At 42.7% G+C, this 23,198-nt stretch overlaps 1 protein-coding gene and 1 gene segment (V, D, J or C); one reads left to right on the forward strand and one right to left on the reverse strand.

Annotated features, from left to right (window-relative positions):
- The first annotated feature begins 5,238 nt into the window (after positions 1-5,238).
- The window catches only part of LOC146892242 (T cell receptor alpha variable 13-1-like), a 74,657-nt gene continuing 56,697 nt past the window's right edge, over positions 5,239-23,198 (forward strand). The window contains 2 exon segments of the V gene segment in view: positions 5,239-5,343; positions 7,718-7,792. Coding sequence covers positions 5,316-5,343; positions 7,718-7,792 — 103 coding nt within the window.
- LOC148120152 (disks large homolog 5-like) lies at positions 8,633-15,709 on the reverse strand. Its single transcript, XM_087912019.1, has 6 exons — positions 15,515-15,709; positions 14,008-14,170; positions 12,730-12,861; positions 11,887-12,070; positions 9,652-9,767; positions 8,633-8,723 (listed from the first exon to the last, which is right to left on the reverse strand). The coding sequence occupies exons 1-6, from the start codon at positions 15,645-15,647 to the stop codon at positions 8,636-8,638; spliced, it is 816 nt and encodes a 271-aa protein (XP_087768145.1). The 5' UTR covers positions 15,648-15,709; the 3' UTR covers positions 8,633-8,635.

Here is a 23,198-nt window from a genome sequence, read left to right on the forward strand (position 1 = left end):
TACACTAGAAAATGAAGCCAGGGGATCATGTAAAGTGTAAACCTGTAGATAACTTGTAAGTACCCGAAGTGCATTTTGAAAGGAGTCAAGAGCTACCTACTTTATGTGAGTGAAATTATCTAAATAAGCTGTAGAAAATAATGCTAAAATATTTAAAGGAAGTTTCTTTTGTTGCCTTCTTACAATATGGGATATTAACTTATTTATTGAAAATAGTCAAAGGACCATATTTAAAATTAGAATACTGCTTTAAATGAGTTATCGCCTATTTCTAATTTTAAAATTTGTGATACCTTCATTGTATGGAACTCTGAGAAACTTTTCTAGGTTTTATGATTACATTAAGTCTATGGATGAGTTTATGTCTTAATTCAGGCAGTGGTTTTATGTTTGATGTGTCAAGTTTGAAGAATGGTATCTGGACTGGGTGTGGTGCTACACACCTTTAATCCTAGTACTTGGGTGACAGAGCCAGGCATGGTCTACATAGTGAATTCTAAAACTGCCAAGGTTACCCTGTGAAACCCTTAAAAAAGATTTGCTTTACGGAAAATAGTATTTTGTGAACTCTGCAGGTGATAAGCAGTCCAAAACCACATTGGATTTGAATAAATTAAAGAAGAATATCAATTTACATGCATTTTAGGTCTTGTAGTATACTAGTAATTTGTTTGTTTGAGATAGGGTCTCTATTATGTAGCTATACCTGTCATAGAGCTCACTATATAGACAAGGAGCCTGGGTTTGAACTCACAGAGAACCACTTGCCTCTGCCTCCTTAGTGCTGTGGCTGAAGACAAATGCCAGCACACCCTGCTAAATTAGTGATTCTTGAAATTAAACCTAAAAATAGTCATCAGCTTGTCTGTCCATGTGATGCTGTGGAGCAGCTGGAATGGGTCTCAGATCTCTTACCCATCCCACATGAACAGGTGTTCCTATACATTGTCCACATGAATGTAATGTGATCACTAACTTGTGGTGGTGAAAGTCTCTTAGATTGTCCTATATATTGAAATTAATGGAAGAATATTTTATAGGAAAGTAGTTATAAGGAGTTATGGAAGTATTTTAGAGTACCACAGAACCAGGAATAAATAGTAGGATATTTGATAATTTCTAATATCAAAACAGAAATAGAGTTAAAAAATTGAAAGTGGTTGCAAATGTTTTGATGGAGGTATGCTAGTATGCTCATGCATTCTTATGTAATTTTTGTCCTTTGCCTCTCTGGTCGCCAGTGTGGTTTTAACACTCACCTAGACTTCTATAAGGTAATGGAGGGACAGTGGCCTTTTACCATTTTGAAATTCAGGTGCCGAAAGGATAGGAAGGAGGAATTTTACTTTATAAACTTATTCCTATTTTCAGTTACTTTCTTTTTTGTTTCTTTAATAATTTCTTTTAAAACTATTATTATTATTATTAAAATCTTTCCCCTCCTCCCCTTCTCCCACTTCTCTCCCCCAATTTCCCCTCCCCTCCCTCTCCATTCCAAAGAGCAGTCAGGGTTCCCTGCCCCGTGGGAAGTCCAAGGTCCTCCCTGCTCCATCCAGGTCTAGGAGGGTGAGCATCCAAATAGACTAGGTTCTCACAAAGCCAGTACATGCAATAGAATCAAAACCCAGTGCCATTGTCCTTGACTTCTCAGTCAGCCCTCCTTGTCAGCCACGTTCAGAGAGTCCAGTTTGATCACATGCTCCATCAGTCCCAGTCCAGCTGGCCTTGGTGAGCTCCCATTAGATCAGTCCCACCGTCACAGTGGGTGGGCGCACCCCTCGCGGTCCTGAATTCATTGCTCATGTTCTCCCTCCTTCTGTTCCTTGTTTGGACCTTGGGAGCTCAGTCCAGTGCTCCAATGTGGGTTTCTGTCTCTATCTCCATCCATCCCCAGATGAAGGTTCTATGGTGATATGCAAGATATTCATCAGTGTGGCTATAGGATAGGGCCAGTTCAGGCGCCCTCTCCCCAGCTGCTCAAGGAACAAGCTGGGGACATCTTCTTGGGTATATTCTTAAGAGTGGTATTGCTGGATCCTGGGGTAGGTTGATACCGAGTTTCCTGAGAAACTGCCACACTGATTTCCAAAGTGGTTGCACAAGTTTGCATTCCCACCAGCAATGGATGAGTGTTCCCCTTACTCCACATGCTCTCCAACAAAGGCTATCATTGGTGATTTTGATTTTAACCATTCTGACAGGTGTAAGATGGTATCTCAAAGTTGTTTTGATTTACATTTCCCTGATTGCTAAAGAGGTTAAGCATGATCTTAAGTGTCTTTTGGCCATTTGAACTTCTACAGTTGAGAATTCTCTGTTCAGTTCAGTACCCCATTTTTTAATTGGGTTAATTAGCAATTTAAAGTCTAGTTTCTTGAGTTCTTTATATATTTTGGAGATCACACCTTTGTCTGTTGCAGGGTTGGTGAAGATCTTCTCCCAATCACTAGGTTGCCTTTTTGTCTTAATAACAGTGTCCTTTGCTTTACAGAAGCTTCTCAGTTTCACGAGGTCCCATTTATTCAATGTTGCCCTTATTGTCTGTGCTACTGGGGTTATACAGAAAAAGTGGTCTCCTGTGTCCATATATTGTAGACTACGTCCCACTTTCTCTTCAGTCAAGTTCAGTGTGTTCAGATTGATATTGAGGTCTTTAATCCATTTGGACTTGAGTTTTGTGCATGGCGATAAATATGGATCTATTTTCATTCTTCTACTGGTTGAGATCCAGTTATGCCAACACAATTTGTTGAAGATGCTTTCTTTCTTTCATTGTATACTTTTAGCTCCTTTGTCGAAAATTAGGTGTTCATAGGTGTGTGGGTTAATATCCAGGTCTTCTATTCGATTCCATTGGTCGACTTCTCTGTTTCTTTGCCAGTACCAAGCTGTTTTCGTTACTATAGATCTGTAGTAGAGTTTGAAGTCAGGGATGGTAATGCCTCCAGAAGTTCCTTTATTGTATAAGATTGTTTTGGCTATCCTGGGTTTTTGTTTTTCCATATAAAGTTGATTATTGTTCTCTCAAGGTCTGTGAAGGATTTTGTTGGGATTTTAATGGGGATTGCATTGAATTTATAGATTGCCTTTGGTAGAATTGCCATTTTTACTGTGTTGATTCTACCCATCCAAGAGCATGGGATGTCTTTCCATTTTCTGGTGTCCTCTTCAATATCTTTCTTCAAAGCGTTAAAGTTCTTATCAAATAGATTTTTCACTTCCTGAGTTACCCCAAGATACTTTATGCTATTTGTGGCTATCGTAAAAGATGAAGTTTCTCTGAATTCCCTCTCTGCTTCCCTATTCTTTGTGTATAGGAGAGATTTTTTTGAGTTGATCTTGTATCCTGTCACTTCACTGAAGTTATTTATCAGCTGTAGGAGTTCTTTGGTGGAGGTTTGGGGGTCAATAATGTACACTATCATATGATCTGCAAATAACGAAACCTTGACTTCTTCCTTTCTGATTCGAATCCCCTTGATCTCCGTATGTTGTCTTATTGCTATTGCTGGAACTTCAAGAACTATGTTGAAGAGATATGGTGAGAGTGGACAGCCTTGTCTTGTTCCTGATTTGAGTGAAATGGCTTTGAGTTTCTCTTCATTTAATTTGATGTTAGCTGTTGGATTGCTATATATTGCTTTTGTTATATTTTAGGTATGATCTTTGTATCCCTAACCTCTCCAAAACCTTTGTCATAAAGGGGTGTTGAATTTTGTCAAATGCTTTTTCCACGTCTAATGAAATGATCATATGTTTTTTTTTTCAGTTTATTTATATGGTGGATTGCATTGATAGATTTTCGTATGTTGAACCAGCCCTGCATCTCAGGGATGAAGCCTACTTGATCGTAATGGATAATTTTTTTTAATGTTGTCTTGGAGTCTGTTTGCCAGAATTTTATTGAGAATTTTTGCATCGATGTTCATGAGTGAGATTGGTCTGTAATTCTCTTTCTTGGTTGGGTCATTGTGTGGTTTTGTAATCAGGGTGACCGTAGCTTCATCAAAAGAGTTTGGCAATGACTCTTCTGAATCTACTATGTGAAACACATTATGGAGTATAGGTAGCTCTTCTTGGAAGTTCTGATAAAATTCTGCATTAAAACCATCAGGTCCTGGGCTTTTTTTGGTTGGGAGGTTTTTTATGACAACTTCTATTTCCTCACGACTTATAGGTCTATATAAATTGTTCACCTGATCTTGATTTAATTTTGGTAAATGGTACTAATCTAAAAACAAGTCCATTTCTTTTACATTTTCCAACTTTGTGGCATATAAGCTTTTATAGTAAGACCTAATGATTCATTTCTGATCTTGTTAATTTGCATGTTCTCTCTCTGCCTTTTGGTTAGTTTGGATAAAGGTTTGTCAATCTTGTTGACTTTCTCAAAGAAACAGCTCTTTGTTTCATTGATTCTTTGGATTGTTTTCTGTGTTTCTATTTTGTTGATTTCAGCCCTCAGTTTCATTATTTCCAGTCTTCTACTCCTCCTGGGTGAGTCTGCTTCTTTTTTTCTAGAGCTTTCAGCTGTGCTGTTAAGTCTCTAATATGAGCTTTCTCAACACCAGTTGTGGACCCACAAGATTACTTCCTCCACACATTAACTGTGACTCAGTGTCAGTCTCAGAAGTCAGACCCATTTCTGGAGAGCTTCACAAGAATAAAGCAGATCACCTGGAAGAAAGCCTTCCTCAATATACAGTGAGCTCTGCTATCGTAAATCAGCAGAATAAACCATCCTTCTCCCTTCTTAGCCTTGCACAGATGTGCTCTCCAGCAGAGGCAATTGGCTTTTGCTGCAGGCTCCATCCACTCTGGCTAGTTTGAAGCTTCCTTCCAACACTTAGTTGGAGCACCAAGAGAGACTCCTAACCACAGCTTTACCACCAGGAGGGTCTTCTCAATTCTGCATTTCATCAGATCTCCCTAATCTGCGCTGTAACTCCACATCTGGAGTTACATCTGCGAGATGTGAGAAATCTACTCAAACCATGACAACAAGTGATGCTGGAGCAGGATCTTGAACCTGCGAAAGCCGTGCATGGATGTCTGGCATTCTAAGGCAATTTGCATTCCTATATCATAAATTTGTACCTTCTGGTCTCCTTAAATTTCTCTTATTGCTTGAGGGTGATTCAGTCTAACTAATACATCACACATGGCTAGATGGATATAAGTCAATTGTAGGGGCTGAAGAGATGGTGCCATAATTTTCAGTATTTCTTTCTTTCACAAAGGAACAACAGTGCAGATAAAAAGCCTCCAGTTTCAGGTGGAATCTGATGCTCTCTTCTGGCCGCTGGTGGAATTGAATGCATGTGATGCACCGCCCTTCAGCAGGTAAAACATACATACATATATGTCTACTAAATAATCTGAAAAATTAAACCAAAGCATAGTTAATGCACAGCACCAAAACAGGAAAAAATGCCCAACATATCTTAGAAGTCATTCTGTCTGCTGTGTAGTTATCCCTGATGCTGTATTTCAAGGAAACCAGAGACAGATACTTTTTGTTATTGTAATTTCTTTTTAAAAATATTTTATTGATTCTCTGTTGGTTTCACATCATGCGTCCAATCCCACTCTTCCCCCTACCCATTCCCTCACATCTGTGCTCGGCTCTTGCTACCTCCCCACCAAACAGAACAAAGTTTAAAAGAAAAACCCAAAACTCAAAATCAAAAACAAACAAAATCTTGGTGAGGATTCTGCAGTGTGGCCCAATGAGTCACACAGTAGACTCTTTAGTCCATACATCTTTTCCTGTAAGCTTCCCAGACCTTTGGCTTCTAATACACTATAAATAATGTATCCTCACTGGGACTCATCTTGGATATCCTATTGAAGCTTGTGTCATGGAGTTCCTGCAGCTTTTGGTCTGCAGATCCAGGCCCTCATTGCTCCAGCAGTTCCTAGATGAAGAGGATGTTGGGGTGGGATAAGTTGTAGCCCTGGTTCTGGGCCTGCGTTGTAGCTGGGTTAGTTAACCTGCCAGGCTTCCCTCATCTTCACCACCCATGCAAGCTTTCCAGCACTGCGTCAGTTAGGTCTCCCAATAGAGCAAGCAGAATGCAGAGAGGCCAGGTATCCTGCTCTCACGCCCTCCCATCGGGCTCTCACACACTCAGACCACAAAGGGCCAGCTTCCCTGCACTGCTGCTAACAGAATCAGCTCTACTGTGCTGCTCAGTCCAGGTGTAGGACCCTGCATCCCGATTATTATAGTTGGGGAGAGGCAGGTCCAGTTTTCCCTAGTGTTGCAACCTGTGAAGAGTGGGCTTAATCTGTGCATCCGTGTCCTGTCTTCAGTGGTCACAGGGGCCACTGACATCAACACGGATAGAGGCACTGGCAGGGCAATAGATGCAGACATGGCCTTTACAGCAGCCCAGGCCCAGAGGACACATATGGCCACTGGTGACAGCATAGGTCACTCAGATCTGTGTGGCCCCAGCAGAAGTGTAGCCCTCAGAGACTAACATGGTCCTAGGTGGTGGCTTAGATCTCTACTTCTGTGTGTCTCTTGATTAGAAACATAAGCCATGGATATCAACACAGACCCTGGCTGCATTTGTAACATGGACCCAGACATGGTCCTAGGCTTCAACCTTGGCATAGATGTTACCATGGCCGTGGTTGTCAATGCATGTCACTCAGATCAGCATGGACCCAGCAGCAGACCCCAGGTGGGCCTAGGTGATGGCTCACATTCCAGGCTTCTGCACTGTCTTTGATGGCAGCATGAACCTTGGACATAAATGCTCAGATCCTGGCTTCAGCAGAGCCATAGACTGAGATTTGGTTCTCAGCAACAGTCCTGGCACAAATGTCATTATGGTCCTGAGTGGCAGCTCAGCAGTCAAGACACACATGGCCGCTGTGGGAGTATATTCTTGTGACAGTAGCATAGTGGCCCAGACTGAAGGTAGCTGCAGAGCCCTCAGTGGTAACTGAAGTCACAGATGCCAGCATTGCTGCCCACAACTCTATCAGGGCCATGGCCTTTGGCAGCAGCCCAGGCAGGGACAACACCATGGCCCAGGCAGCAAGTGGAACACAAAGTTTTTGCACACGACCTTAGTAGATGTTTGTGTATCCTGAGAGGCATTAGAACAATACTGTGGTGTTTCTCATTCATTTGTTCCACATGTTCATTTCATGAAACAGAATGCTATAGTTTAATGATAGCTAAATATATGACAATAAAGATGCAGTGTATGTATATGTACATACATACACACACACACATATCCGTCATGAAATGGGTATACACGAAGTTGGTAACATCATCTACAAACAAACACAGTCCACCTGTGTAGCCCTGGCTTTCTGAGAACTTATTATATCGCCTAATCTGGGCACCCAAGAGTTCTGGGGTCACAGGACATTCTGGGGCTACAGGAATGAAACACTACACATGACCAAAGAAATTGGTCTTCAGAGTAAAAAAAAAAAAATGGAAATCTGTCTGTCTGGAATAACTGGACATCAACGCAATCTTCCATGACAGGAGAATCTCCACCACATAGGGAGAGCTGAGGACTCAGCTTGCCGAGGCAGTGACATTAAACTGTCAGAAAAAGTCCTGCTCACCAACATCTCTATCCTTGATGTTGTTATGCCCCAAGATGTTGAATGTCAGGGTTCTCAGTAATTCTTGTCTCAGAATTTCTGTATCTCAAGCTCATTTTTGATTCTTTCTTTTCCGCAGGATTACTGAGTCAACAGACCCATGGATCTGTTTGGGGCGAGATCACCTGGAGAGGAGCTGGTATTTGCCTCACTGGTGAGTTCACAGCTGGAAAGGAGTGTCTTCTGAGAAGGAGGCCATGATCCTAGGGTGGAGCATGTCATGTGGTCATGTGTGGCTTCTTCAGCCTCCTCAGTTTTCCCTCTAGAGTGGCTGTCAGAAAAGGAAAGGCAACCAGACCTAGAGCAGCCTGGCTGGACCACAGGCTAGACAAAATTAGGGCCTAGAGCAATACTGACCAAAAAAATTGGTCTGAAGAGCGAAGAGTGGGAGATAACTTTTTTATTAATAAAAATATATTTATTTTACTCAGTAATGTAAACACTAAATATCCTAACAAAATACCAGAACAACAGGAACAAAAGATAGATAAAATGAATTCAAAACATCAAACTATAGCAAAAAAAATCCAGAGCAAACAAAACCCACCAAAAAAGCAAACAAACAAATTAGCAGCTTGCATAATTAAACTATTAGCTATGTCTTGCTGTAGATTTTGTAGTGCAGTCCTACAGCCTGTGGCTGACCTTGGAAACATGGTAGGAAGGCATGTACCAATTGTGCAAGGCCTTTTCAAAGCTAGTATAGCCATGCCTTCTCAGGGCCTTGCATGGTGTCCTCTGAGGAAGAGGCCTTGATGCCAGGGTGAAGAACGCCATGGACACAAGTTGTTTGTGGCTTCTTTGACCTCCTCATTTCTCTCAAGAGCAGCTGTGTGAGAAGAAAAGACAGTCAGTCCCAGAAGCATTCTTGCAAATCACAGGCTAGAAAAAATCATGGCCTATTCACAGAGAGGAGGCAAAGTCCAAAGCCTCCCACCCCCCTATGAATGCCATTGCATGGGTTGAGAAGCAAAGGTGGCTCACTTGCCTGTGAGACTTAGTGCTCCTGCTGCTGCAGCTCTGTCTGCAGGAAGCTCTCATCCTGGGCTGTGACCTGTTCCAGCTCTGCCTGGAGATTTTCCAACCTAGAGGAGGAAGGCAGTTAGGGAGCAGGCCTGGTGGGGTCCTGCTAAGTCAGCTACTGAGCCGGAACCAGCTCTATTCAGCGGGACAATCCATCATTACTTTCCAGCTGAGGTCGTTCCCTGCATTCCCCAAGGGAGAAGGGTCAGAGTGCACCTGGGCCTGGAATTTTTTCCTCAGCTCTTAAAATCTTCTAGAAGATGAAGTGAGAGTTACACTGTCCTGGGCAAGAAAATACAGCACATTTCTCCTGTTGTCTAGATACATTATTTTGGGAAAAATAACAGTTTAGCAATGCCTGAGTAACAGATCAGGGCAGATCTGCATGGCCTTGATTAGATACCAGGTGAGAGGGCACAACCTGGGAAACTCAATGTAGACCCTCTAGGGGAGCCTACACAGCACTACAGTTTAGGCTCTGATTATTCCCACAGCATAAAAACCTTCCTGCACTCAACTCCCCAACTCCTAAATCTTCTCTTATAACCAATGCACACGGCAGAGAGCCTGTAATGAGCAGGAGTGTGCTGCATGCAGATCTGCCCAGAGGCAGGAACTTCTGTCTAAAGGTGATGTTCTGGAAGGAAAATAGAGTAGCAGGAGCACACAGTGTCCTCCACAACTAACTCCCCTGCTTCTAGGGTTCGGACTACATAGGGAGATTTGTGGGGAGACACAGGGGACAAGGGACTAAGAAGATACCAGAGAGCTCAGAAGGGAATAAGGGTACACAATTCCCAGAAATACGAAGGATCAGACATAGTGTTTTCTGGAGAAGCTCTTGATTGGTCTAGCACAATCAATACCCTGAGGTGATCTTTCCCTGACTGCGACTGAGAGACATCCAGCTTGAAAGAGTCCCCAAAAGGACAGAATCCAGGTACAGGTGAGCTACCTGGTTCTAACTGCTCCTCCCAGCTGGGCTCCTACCTCATCTCAGGGACACTGACATGAGGCTGCAGCTTTTCTGCCAAGTCCCCATGCTGGGTCACCAGCTCCTTCTGCTTCAGGACATTCTTCAGTCCTTCATCCAGGCTTTCTTCCTCCTGTTCATTAGAAGATTGTGTTCTCACTGGAGGGTTGCCCACTCCCATGTACACACATACACTCATGAATATAGACAGGAATGTGAATGTACACATACAAACATAGTGTAACACAATAACATGTATAGTTGCCCAGTTAATGCTAGTATAAGGAACAATCAATCACCAGGATATTATTGAGGAGTTAACTTTTGTCAGAAGAAGGAAGAACATGGTGCGATTTCTTTGAGTAACAAATGTCTGACTAAGTCAGTGCCAAGTGATTACATGTATTATCTCATGCTGAACAATATTCCATAGAAGGGCTCAGCAACATGATACATTTTCACTTTTTGAATGATGGACATCTGGGTAGTTTCTCCTTCAAGGCTGCTCTAAGGAATGCTGCTAAGATCCGGAAGTCCCCTCGCTTCTCTGTGGAGACCTACTTCATGTTCTGGACTCACTGGGTCACCTGGAGATTGCAGTTCAACTTTCTGAAGACTTGTGTGTGACTTCTCACTGCACTGTATGATTTTACAGCACCAGCAATGTCTGAGGGTGCTCATTTCTTTCAGTCCTCCATGAGGCTGATTTTAACTCAGAGTGAACAACTCTGAATAAGAGCAGTTACTGAGTGCTGCAGACACAGCACATGGTGAGTGCTTTAGACCGTCGGGAGCCTAAGTGGGTGCACTGAGACATTCTGACGTCACGGCATGGGTGTGGAACTCTGCTGGACTGAGTTATGCTGGAAGCACACTGCACATCAGAATCTCTCATGGAATAAAATCCAGGCCAAGCTCCAAGGCCAAGGATAACTGAGCCAAGGTTGGGCAAAGGTGGAAAGAAATGGTAAGAGACAATATGTATAATGATAAAAAGGGACAGAGAAGACATAGTGAGCCACCTGACCATTAAGGATGCAGTCGCCACTCACCCAGAGCAGAGAAGGGACACAAACCTTCATCCAGCCATTCCTGCCTCTCAGACACCTTGATTTGCCACAGTGGCCGCCGAAACTTCATGTACCACATTTCTTTGGTTTGCTCCAAGGATTTCTTGCAGATAAATATTTTTGCCTCTGCTAATACCTAACAACCACTGAGTCACAGAAGTTTTCTGTCTATTTGTTCTAGACAGCTAGGTGGACATGAAACATGGACAGAAAATTTGAGGTACAGTGAAATGCCTGGGCTCAAGAGAATAAGGGAGTCAACAACAGAGGACAGCACCAGATTTCATTATGTAGCCTGCAAACAAACTCACCATTGCACCCATTTATACAAGCCTGCATAGATACCCACAGACCCCAGAAATCAGAAGTGAGCAGAAAAAATGAAGAGGACGTCACGGTGAATGTACAGTTGAATTTAGAGTATGCTCAACTGAGAGCCTCAACATTGCTAGCCATCCCTTGGGGTCTAAAAGTGCCTAGGGGAGCATACAGCATAGTCAGCCTATGTTGAGATGATTGGAGAAAATGTTCTCTTGAAGCCTCAAATCACCCCAACCCCCAGTCTGTCAAAATCATCCCACATCCATGGTCATCCAGTCAGCACCAGACTGGAAGCTCCAGGATGGGAGAAATGTCAAGCACCACCCACAGAAAACAGGAGTGAAAGGTTCTACTCAGGCTTCTGTTGTTGTGAACCAAGAGCTTTGCAAAAGGAAGAGAACACATTGGGGTGCAGGAAGAAAGAAGAACATACGTAGCTCAAAAAGTTGACAATGAGAACCACTCACTTGGCTCGAGTCCTTGCAAGCTGCTTCCCGCCTGTGATTTCACATGACCCTTGAACAGGAAAAGAGCCAGGTGTGCTGACCTCATCAAAGAAAGCTCTGTGCTCTTCCCTAAGTAGCTCCCTGCATAGCAGCCCTCTGAACATAATGTCATGGAGGTGTGATACGTGCCTGACGCATCTCTGAATGTTCCCTGGCTTCTAACAGAACAGGAGGTTTTGCTGGCCAAACATCTGGTTTCTTGTTGGAGGATAGCTCTACAGAGAACCTTGTACATGAACACAGAAAGAACAACTGGATGTAGGTGGGAGACTAGATGGGTGGATGGATCTTTACATGGGTGTCTGTATGTTTATGTTTGGACAGGTGGGCAGCCTGCCCCCCTGCCACAGCCTACCTGCTGCTGCTCAGTACAGGGGCCACAGATCTTCTCATGGACCTCCTTCAAGAGCCTCTTCACCTCCTCACAGGACTCTTGCAGTTCAGTCTTCTCCTTCCGCAGCAACCTGTTCTTCAGTCTCAACACATGTACTTGTTTTTTCAGCAGAGTCCAATCTCGTCGGACCTGGCCATGGCGGTAACTGGACCAACACCAAAATATGATGAGCCCCAGCCAGCCTCCGTTTGCCATGCCTACGTCCATATGCTATCAGCACTGAAAAGTTGAAAACCCCACACAGCCCAAGACTGGAACTCTCAGGAGCCAAGCCAGCATCACTCAGAGGCAGGCCAAATCCAGAGAATAACCAAATTCCAGGAAGATTCAAACTACTTCTGAAAGCCCTGGTAACCAAAAGATATACTGTGCCTCTGAGAAGAGAACAGAGTGCAGCCCCACCTGTGCTTAACTGTTCATGGTGTTAGGAAAGCCTCAACAGGAAGAGGACAAACATTCTCTGAAGGAGCGCAGAACTCTCAACAGGAGTAAACTTTGTCTATGGAACCCATGGAAACCAGCTCTATGAAGCCCCTGCCAGAGCTCCATAGGCCTTGGACTGCCAAATATCTTCTTCATGATGTGAACCATTTTTCTAAGGGCTCCTGGAAGGCTGGCAGGACAAGGATGGGAGGGCCTCAGTGTCTTTTCACACTTATCAAAACCGAGTCTATGAGACACAAATCTGATGGCCACAGGCTAGGCTGCTTGCTAAGAGGCAGACAGTTTGGAACCAGAGCCTTCACTTTGGGTCAAGACAAGTGAGGGCAGAAGCGGTCCCTCTCAAGCTAATCAGGCACTTACCTGACCGATTGGGTCTCCTCCATCAGCTGATTGCACTTGTCCACGGCCTTACTGACCTCCCTGGGCAGTTTCAGCTGGTCATTCACCACCTGCTTATGCTCCATTTTGAGCATCTCAAACTCAAAATTCAGCCTGTGGTAGGGCATGGGCCCAGGAGAAAAGAATACCATGAACACATCAGCTAGGATCACATGAATGAGGCTTGTGTTACACATTGCCCTAGCCCAGTGCATGTCACAGCCTGGCACTTATACACTGGGACCTTCTGGTGCTTATTATACTTCCTATCCTGCCCCCAGAACAGAAGAGTCAGGAGTCTAAAGAGAGGGAGCATGAGCACCCTCAGTGGGCTTAAATTGAAACTCTAAGAAGATCCCAGGAATCTGTGCCACATAATTAGGTCCACCAGAAACCTATGATCACATTTCTCCTGTCTTCAGAACCGGGTGCCTAATTCCTGAATTCTAATTCCTGGGTGTCTATTGCTGCACAAAGGACCAGAGGACATAATCAGTATTTCCAGGGAGGAGTCCCAACTTTAGAATGACTTTCTAAACTCCACAAGGGATTTCAGTGTTCCACCAAGGGCAGCACAGTGGCTAAGAGGTGTGCTGCTCGACATGGGCTTCCCTGGCCTCAGCAGTGCCATCACCTCAAAACTTGGAGAATTCAAAATCCTCAGGCCATGCCACAGACCCAGACTCCCAGATACACACATGCACACACACACATTCACACATGCACATACACACACATACACCACATGCAATCAGGATGCCCAAGAAATACAGGGAGGTGGCATTGTCTCAGAGCATAAAGATCAAGACCAGAGAGGACCAGTGATGGGCTCCAGGTCTTCCGGCATCACACTCAGATGGATGAATGGGACCAGGTCTCTCTAGCTGCTTCCAGGAGCCTTTAGCTCACAGTTGTCTGCTGGTCAAGTACAAAGACTCACCACAAACTCACAGCGCCTTGCATCTCCCACAAGCCAACACCTGTCAAGGCCTCTTGAAATGCATATGAAGAGCTCACATACTGCAGTCTCTAGCTACAGACAATGATTCAGGCCATAGGCTCTGCTTTTCATTTGGAGGAAGCAAAACAGCCTCTGTTCCTATCTTACTCCGACCAAGGCTCCAAGTTCTACATCTCGAATGTACTTAGGAAAATTAGGCACCAGAACAACCTGGAGTTTCAGTCTCCTGTTATTCAGAAAACCTGTGATTGCTTCTGCAGTGTCAAGATGGTCAGCAGAGAACTGGGCATGGTGACTACCTGTTGTTCAAATCCTTGTCGGTATAATTGGCCAAGAATTCACGCAGCTCATCTGCCTCACATGTCATTTGATGTAACTGATTGGTGAGTTTCTCCAACTTCTTCATCTGCTGCTCCTTCTCAGTGAAGGTGGAGAGTTTGGATGGTGCCTCCCCAGTAATCCCTGCAGGCAGATAAAGACAAATAAACTTGTATTCTTAAATGGCATAGGGCCAGGAGAGTCCATGTTGAATTCAAAGAAGCATAAGGATGAGAAAATGCTAAAAACCCAGAGAAACTTCCAAAGAGCAGGGCAACTTTCATCAGTCTGGGACCCCTGAGCTCTGTATCATCAACCTCTGGATAATCATGTGCATCACTCCCTATTGCTGTCCCCTGGCCCTGGCAGGCATAAGCTAGCCCAGCCAAGTAGAATTGGAGGACAGTGTCAGCTCACATCTGATGTGATGCAGGTAAGTTCTGTTGTCCCTAGTGCTTAGCAGCACCGAATCCTGATCACATATGTCCAGCACCAAAGCATCTAATGACTGAAGCCTTGGTGCATGGCCAGGGGAGTTTCCCTCCCTTCCTATTGGCATCAGATTCCCATGGAAACTGAAGGAATCCACTGAGGATGAAGTGCACAGCAACATCCCAGCTAGAGAGAGACCCTCATTAGTCAATCTTTTCCTCCTGTCCTCTTTTCCACTCAGAATGAAATGAATGATCTCCCAGAAAAGAATCTGCAGCCTGGGCAATTCATTATTCTCCCAAATAACCATCAAAAACTCTAGAGTCTGGGTCTGCTCTTTGGAATCTCAGAGAAGCAGTATAGGTCCATTGTTTCCCAGAAGCTCCCAGCTGGTGAGGTCCACTACCAGAGTGCCCAGCTCATGTTCACCTCCTCCAGGAAGCCCTCTGTTCTCTGTTTAGCACACACCATGCCTTCCCCAGATCCACTTTTTTCTCATGTTATACTCTGGGAGCTTCAGATTTGCATGTTAATAGGGAAGTCAGGCAGGGGCAGAACATAGTCACCAGATCCACAAAGCCATCCTCACTGGCAGCCCAGGACAACCAGAGCTGGCAGGATGGGAATGATCCCTGCCCAGTTTAGTTAGCTCTAATTTCTCAGGATGAACTGGAGACCTGTGTGCCACCCACTGGGGGTAAGTTGGAAACCTTAGAGCTAACAGGAAGACAGCCCTACTTGGTGGCTCCTGCCCTGATAGTGAATGTGATGTAAAGTATGAGAACCTCAAGCTTCACCAGGGCACTCTCCTTTCCCTAGTATTAGTGACATGCAACCTAAAGGACCGCAGAAGGGGTGAAGTGCAGTGATGGACCTGAAATCTCGTTAAGTCCTCTGGGCTTCCTTCCTCACTCAGAATGAAAACAGAGGGTACCCAACAAAACAGTTATAGCCTTGTTAATTCATGACTCAGCCAAACTAATCATCATGAATCCTTGATAGGGGCTTGCTCCCACCACATCCAGAAAGTGCCCCACCTCCCTTCCCTGAACTCACTGCATCTTCCCCGGAACAAGTTACTTCTCCCTGTTTTCCAGTGAGACCTAGGGCCTGCTTCCTTCTGCCTCACTGTGGTGTCTCCACGCTGTCCATTCTCTCTCCCAAATAGGTGCCTCAGTCTAGACAACATGTCTATAAGCGAATCTTATAGCCACTGATCGAATGTCCTGAGGGCAGTTGGTGTTGCTACAACACAAGTGACATCACAGGATTCCAAGAGCTCTCCAGGATACAGTAGAATTTCCAGAGATGGGTTGCTGATGTCACGGGCATAGCCTTTGCCTTCTTGGTAATTATTTCTCCCTGAACTGAGCAGAAGCTAAGTTTCAATTCCATGAGTCTCTCCTGTGACACAGGGAAAGCCGTTCAGCACTTCCTTTTTCCAACACTAGGGATTTCTTTGCTTCATTAGAATCTTTTCACTGCTTTACCCACGGAGAGTTGAATTGGCTTATTAAGCACTGACCAAGAATGTCCATTCCCCTCCTGAACATCCATACCCAATAATATAAGAAATAAAGCATGTCAAAAAATTAAGTCAGAATGATGTGGAAGAGGAGTGTTAAGTCCTCTGAAGTGAAAAAGCACCTGGGGAAGGCTGAGGTTATGGGAAAGTGACTGTTGATAATTTGTAAGTGAGCTGAGACTGTTATCAGACCCAAACTGCTCTAGACTGCCCTCTCTCCATGCCTGTGTATTAGTCAGGGCTCTCTAGAGTAGCAGAAGTTATAAAATGGATCTCTCCATATATTGAAAGGGGATTTGTTTGAATGGCTTTCAGGTTGTGCTCTAGCTAATCCAACAATGACTGGCTATTAATCGAAAGTCCTAGAATCAAGTAGTTTCTCACTCCACAAAGCTGATGTCTCAGCTGGTCTGCAGTATATGCTGGAATCTTTTTTCTTTTTTTTAAATTTATTTATTAAAAATTTCCACCTCCTCCCCGCCTCCCTTTTCCCTCCCCCTCCCCATCTCCCCCTCTCTCTCTAGTCCAAAGAACAGTCAGGGTTCCCTGCCCCGTGGGAAGTCCAAGGTCCTCCCCACTCCATCCAACTCTATAAAGGTGAGTATCCAAACAAACCAGGCTCCCACTAAGTCAGTCCATGCAGTAGAATCAAAACCCAGCGCCTTTGTCCTTGTCTTCTCAGTCAGCCTTCATTATCAGCCACTTTCAGAGTGTCCAGGTTGATCACATGCTCCATCACTCCCAGTCCAGCTGGCCTTGGTGAGCTCCCATTAGATCAGTCCCACTCTCAGTCGATGGACACACCCCTTGTGGTCCTGCCTTCCTTGCTCATGTCCTCCCTCCTTCTGCTCCTTGTTTGGACCTTGGGAACTCAGTCCAGTGCTCCAGTATGGGTCTCTGACTCTATCTCCATCCATCGCCAGATGAAGGTTCTATGGTGATAGGCAAGATATTCATCAGTGTGGTCATGGGACAAGGCCAGTTCAGGCAACCTCTCCTCTGCAGCCCAAGCAACAATCTAGGGACCTCTACTTGGACCTGGGGACCCCTCTAGAGTCAAGTCTCTTGCAAACCTTAAAATGGCTCCCTTAATTAAGATATTTACTTCCCTGCTCCCATATCCACCCTTCCTCCATCCTGCCCATCCCATTCCCCCAAGTTCTCCTGAATCCTCCCCTTCTCCTTTCACTCTACCCATCTCCCCTTACATCCACCCCCCAAACGCCCGTGCACCCAAGTTTTGCCTGAAAATCTTGTCTACTTCTAATATCCAGGAGGATAACTATATGATTTTTATTCAGGTTCACCTTCTTATTTAGCTTCTCTAGGATAATGAATTATTGGCTCAATGTCCTTTAGTTATGGCTAGAATCCACTTATGAATGAGTACATACCATATTCCTCTTTTTGGGTCTGGGTTACCTCACTCAGTAAAGCGTTTTCTATTTCCATCCATTTGCAATGACAATTCAAGATGTCATTGCTTTTTACCTCCGCCTAAAACAATAATGTGTATATGTTCCACACCTTTTTTAAACATTCTTCTATTGAGGGGCACCTAGGTTATTTCCAGGTTCTAGCTATTACAAATAGTGCTGCTATGAACATAGTTGAACAAATGCTTTTGTAGTATGATTGGTTATCTCTTGGGTATATTCCCAAGAGTGGAATTGCTGGATCCTGAGGTAGGCTGAATCCCAGTTTCCTGAGAAACTGCCACACTGATTTCCAAAGTGACTGCACAAGTTTGCATTCCCACCAAAGATGGATGAGTGTACCGCTTACTTCACATCCTCTCCGGCCTAGGCTATCACTGGTGTTTTTGATTTTAGCTATTCTGACAAGTGTAAGATGGTATCTCAGAGTTGTTTTGATTTGCATTTCCCTGATCACTAAGGAGGTTGAGCATGACCTTAAGTGTCTTTTGGCCATGGGAACTTCTTCTTTTGAGAATTCTATGTTCAGTTTTAAATTGGGTTCATTAGAGTTTTAATGTCTAGTTTCTTGAGTTATTTGTATATTTTGAAGATCAGACCTTTGTCTGATGAGGGGTTAGTGAAGATCTTCTCCCTGTCACAAGGTAGCCTTTTTGTCTTACTGACAGTGTCCTTTGCTTTACAGAAGCTTCTCAGTTTCAGGAAGTCCCATATATTCATTGTTGCTCTTTTTGTCTGTGCTACTAGGGTTCTACCTAGGAAGTGGTCTCCTATGCCAATGTCTTGTAGACTACTTCCCACTTTCTCTTCTATCATTTTCAATGTGGTCAGATTAATATTGAGGTCTTTAATCCATTTGGACTTGAGTTTTGTGCATGGTGATAGATATGGATCTACTTTCATTCTTCTACAGGTTGACTTCCAGTTATGCCAGCACCATTTGATAAAGATTCTTTCTTTTTTCCACTCTATACTTTTAGCTCCTTTGTCGAAAATCAGGTGTTCACTGGTTTATGGGTTAATATCCTGTTCTTCTATGTGTTTCCCGTTTTTATGCCAATACCAAGCTGTTTTCATTACTGTAGCTCTGTAATAGGTTTGAAGTAAGGGATGGTAATGCCTCCAGAAGTTCCTTTATTGTATAAGATTGTTTTGGCTATCCTGGCTAATATTTTTGTCTTTTCAAATAAAGTTTATTATTGTTCCCTCAGGTCTGTGAAGAATTTTGATGAGGATTGCATTGAATCTATAGATTGCTTTTGGTAGAATTGCCATTTTTACTATGTTGATCCTCCCAATCCAAGAGCAAGGGAGATCCTTCAATTTTCTGGTATCCTCCTCAATTTCTTTCTTCAAATACTTAAAGTTCTTGTCAAATAGATCTTTCACTTCCTTGGTTAGAGTTACCCTAAGATATTTTATGCTATCTGTGGCTATCGTGAAAGGTGATGTTTCTCTGAATTCCCTCTCCTCTTCTTTATCCTTTGTGTATAGAAGGGCAACTGATTTTTTGGAGTTGATCTTGTATCCTGCCACAGGACTAAAGCTGTTTATCAGCTGTAGGAGTTCTTTGGTAGAATTTTTCAGGTCGCTTATGTACACTATCATATCATCTGCAAATAATGAGAGTTTAACTTCTTCCTTTCCAATTCGAATCCCTTTGATCCCCTTATGTTGTCTTATTGCTATTGCTAGAACTTCTAGCACTATATTAAAGAGGTATGAAGAGAGTGGACAGCCTTATCGTGTTCCCGATTTTAGTGGAAAGACTTTGAGTTTCTCTCCATTCAGTTTGATGTTAGCTGTCGGCTTGTTGTATATTGCTTTTATTATATTTAGGTATAATCCTTGTATCCCCAGTCTCTCCAACACCTTTATCATAAATGGGTGTTGAATTTTGTCAAATGCTTTTTCAGCATCCAATGAAATGATCATATGGTTTTTTTCTTTCAGTTTATTTATATGATGGATTACATTGATAGATTTGCGTATGTTGAATCAGCCGTGCATCTCTGGGATGAAGCCTACTTGATCATAATGGATAATTTTTTGAATGTGTTCTTGAATTCGGTTTGCCAGGACTTTATTGAGAATTTTCACATCAATGTTCATGAGTGAGCTTGGCCTGTAATTCTCTTTTTTGGTTTAGTCATTGTGTGGTTTTTGTAACAGAGTAACTGTAGCTTCATAAAAGGAGTTTGGCAATGACTCTTCTGTTTCTGTATTGTGGAATACATTAAGGAGTATAGGTATTAGCTTTTCCTAGAAGTTCTGGTAGAATTCTGCATTGAAACCATCTGGTCCTGGGCTTTTTTTTTTGGTAAGGAGGTTTTTGATAACAGTTTCTAATTCTTCGCGACTAACAGGTCTATTTAGATTGTTCACCTGTACTTGGTTCAACTTTGGTATATGGTACTTACCAAAAAAAAATGTCCATTTCTTTTACATTTTCCAACTTTGCGGCATATAAACTTTCATAGTAAGATCTAATGATTCTCTGAATTTCCTCTGTATCCGTGGTTATGTCCCCCTTTTCATTTCTGATCTTATTAATTTGCATGTTCTCTCTCTGCCATTTGATTAGTTTGGATAGGGTTTGTCGCTCTTGTTGATTTTCTCCAAGAACCAGCTTTTTGTTTCATTGATTCTTTGGATTGTATTCTGTTTTCTATTTTGTTGATTTCAGCCCTCAGTTTGATCATTTCTAGTCTTCTATTCCTCCTGTGTGAATCAGCTTCTTTTTTTTCTAGGGCTTTCAAGTGTGCTGTTAAGTCTCCAATGTGTGCATTCTCCGTTTTCTTTAATTGGGCACTTAGTGCTGTGAACTTTCCTCTTAGCACTGCTTTCATAGTGTCCCATAGGTTTGAGTATGTTGTGTCTTTCTTTTCATTAAATTCAAGGAAGACTTTAATTTCTTTCTTTATTTCTTCCTTGACCCAGGGGTGATTTAGTAGTTGACTGTTCAGCTTCCATGAGTTTGTAGGCTTTCTGTGGGTAGCATTGTTGTTGAATTCTAACTTTATTCCATGGTGATCTGACAAGACACAGGTGGTTACTAATATTTTTTTGTATCTGTGGAAGTTTGCTTTGTTACCCAGTATGTGGTCAATTTTTGAGAAGGTTCCATGAGCTGCAGAGAAGAAGGTATATTCTTTCCTATTTGGGTGGAATGTTCTATAGATGTCTGTTAAGTTTTTGTGTGATTGACCTGCCCATTGGTGAGATAGGTGTGTTGAAGTTTCCTACTTCAAGTGTGTGGTTTGATGACTGCCTTGAGTTCTAGAAGTGTTTCTTTTAAATAAGTGTGTGCTTTTTTCTATTATGGGCATAGATACTCAGGATTGAGACTTCCTCCTGATAAATTGTTCCTGTTATGAGTATAAAATGTCCATCTCCATCTTTTCTGATTGATTTTAGTTTGAAGTCAATTTTGTTTAAAATTAGAATGGCCACACCCGCTTGTTTCTTAGGTCTGTTTGCTTGAAAAACCTTTCCCCAACCCTTTACTCTGAGTAGATGTCTGTCTTTGTGGTTGAGATGTGTTTCTTGTAAACAGCAGAATGTTGGATCCTGTTTTTGTATCCAATCTCTTAGTCTGTGCCTTTTTATAGGTGAATTGAGTCCATTGATATTAAGTGATATTAATGACTAGTGGTTGTTCACTCCGGTTATTTTTTTATTTATTTATTTATTTATTTTTGGATAGTAGAGTTTGTGTGTGTCCCTTCTTTGAGTTGTGCATGTGAAGGGTTGCTTGATGTCTGAGTTATTTTTTGTCAGTGTTGGCAATGTTAGATTCCTTGGGTTGTGATTTTCCTTCTAGTACTCTCTGTAAGGCTGGATTTGTGGCTACGTACTGTTTAAATTTGTTTTTATCCTAGAATATTTTCTTTTCTCCATTGATAGTGAATGATAGCTTGGCTGGGGATAGTAGTCTTGGCTTGCATCCATGGTCTCTTAGTTTCTGCAGTACCTCTCTCCAGGACCTTCTGGCTTTCATGGTTTCCATAGAGAAGTCCGGTGTAAGTCTGATAGGTTTACCGTTAAAAGTTACTTGACCTTTTTCCTTTACAGCTCTTAATATTCTTTCTTTAATCTGTATGTTTTTTGTTTTGATTATTAAATGGCAAGGGGATTTTTTTTTTGGTCCAGTCTATTCGGTGTTGTTATGCTTCTTGATCCTTCATAGGAATATCGTTCTTTATGTTGGGAAAGTTTTCTTCTATAATTTTGTTGAGTATGTTTTCTGAGTCTTTTATCTGCAATTCTTCTCCTTCTTCTACCCCTATTATTCTTAGGTTTGATCTTTTTCTTGTGTCCCAGATTTCCTGAATGTTTTGTAATGAGAATTTGTTAGATTTGCTGTTTTCTTTGATCAGAGCATTTATTTTCTCTGTGGTGTCTTCAGAATCTGAAATTCATTCTTCTATCTCTTGTATTCAATTGGTTATGCTTGTTTCTGTAGTCTCTGTTCGTTTACCTAGATTTTCCATATCTAGCCGGCCCTTGGTTTGTGTTTTCTTCATTGCGTCCATTTCAGTTTTCAATTCTTGAACTGTTTCCATTACCTGTTTGATTTTTTTTTTTATTTTTGGTTTCCCAGGGTATCATTTACGGATTTAGTTATTTCTTCAAACTTTTTGTTATACTTCTTTTCCATTTCCTTAAGGGAGTTATTCATATACTGTTTAAGGGACTCTATGGCTTTCATAATATCATCTTTTTCCACTTCTTCCGGATTAGGGTATTCAAGTCCTTCTTTTGTAAGATTGTTGGGTTCTGGTGTTTTCATGGTGTTTTTCAGATTGTTAGAGGAATTCTGGCCTTGGTACCTGCCCATCTCTTCCTTCAAATGCTCTTCATTGGATCTTCTGGTACAGGGTCAGGTTCCCTTGTTGGCCAGGGACTTTGCTGACAAAAGGCTTACCTTCCTGCTGGCAGGCTATTGAAACAAAGGAACTCCCGCCTGCCCGGTTGCACTCACCAATCCATCCCAGTGCCCAAACAGGCTTAGCTGGGGGATTTTATGGCCCCAAGGAAGGGAGGAAGTTGGGAAGGGGTTACTGGGTGAAAACTGGGATGGGAGAGGAGGAGAGAGGGCATAGCAGGGTGGAGCAGCCCCTGCAGAATGACCAGTGAGTTAAGGGGATGAGGGAATGTCTGTGCTCCATTGCTGGGCTTCTGCCTTGGATCAAGAGCACACTCACCCCTCTGATGGATCTTCTGCTACAGGATCAGTGCCCCTTGCTGGCCAGGATCTCACTGACAGAAGGCCTACCTTAATGCAGGCAGGCTATTGAAACAAAGGAACTCTCACCTGCCCGGTTTCACTCACCACCCCGTCCCATCACCAGAAATGTTTTAATTTAAAATGTAAGAGCTAGAAAGGAATATACCCAAACTATTGGCTAAACTGTGTTGTAATTAATATACTTTTTTTGTGATTGTTTTGGTATAGGTGGCCAGTAAACATAAGTACAGTCTCTCTTTACTCAGTGCTGAAGAGTTTAAACTCCATGGTTTTGTGTATTTACCTGAGATCTAGTTGCTGTTAATTCTGTTTTAATGCATTGTGGTCAGACAAGACATATGAAGTTGAATGTTTTTAAATTTGTTAAGATCTGTTCTGTTCTATTTTTCTTCCCAGGGAGACCCATGCATTCCCACTTTGAGCCATCTTTGTTACTAAGTCACTTGGGGTGTGTGGATTATAACATTATTATAATTTACTTGACTATTAATATTCAATTATAGATGAATATATATATATATATATATA

This window comes from Myodes glareolus, chromosome 12 (assembly GCF_982192425.1).
Source record: "Myodes glareolus chromosome 12, mMyoGla1.1, whole genome shotgun sequence".
Taxonomy (NCBI): domain Eukaryota; kingdom Metazoa; phylum Chordata; class Mammalia; order Rodentia; family Cricetidae; genus Myodes; species Myodes glareolus.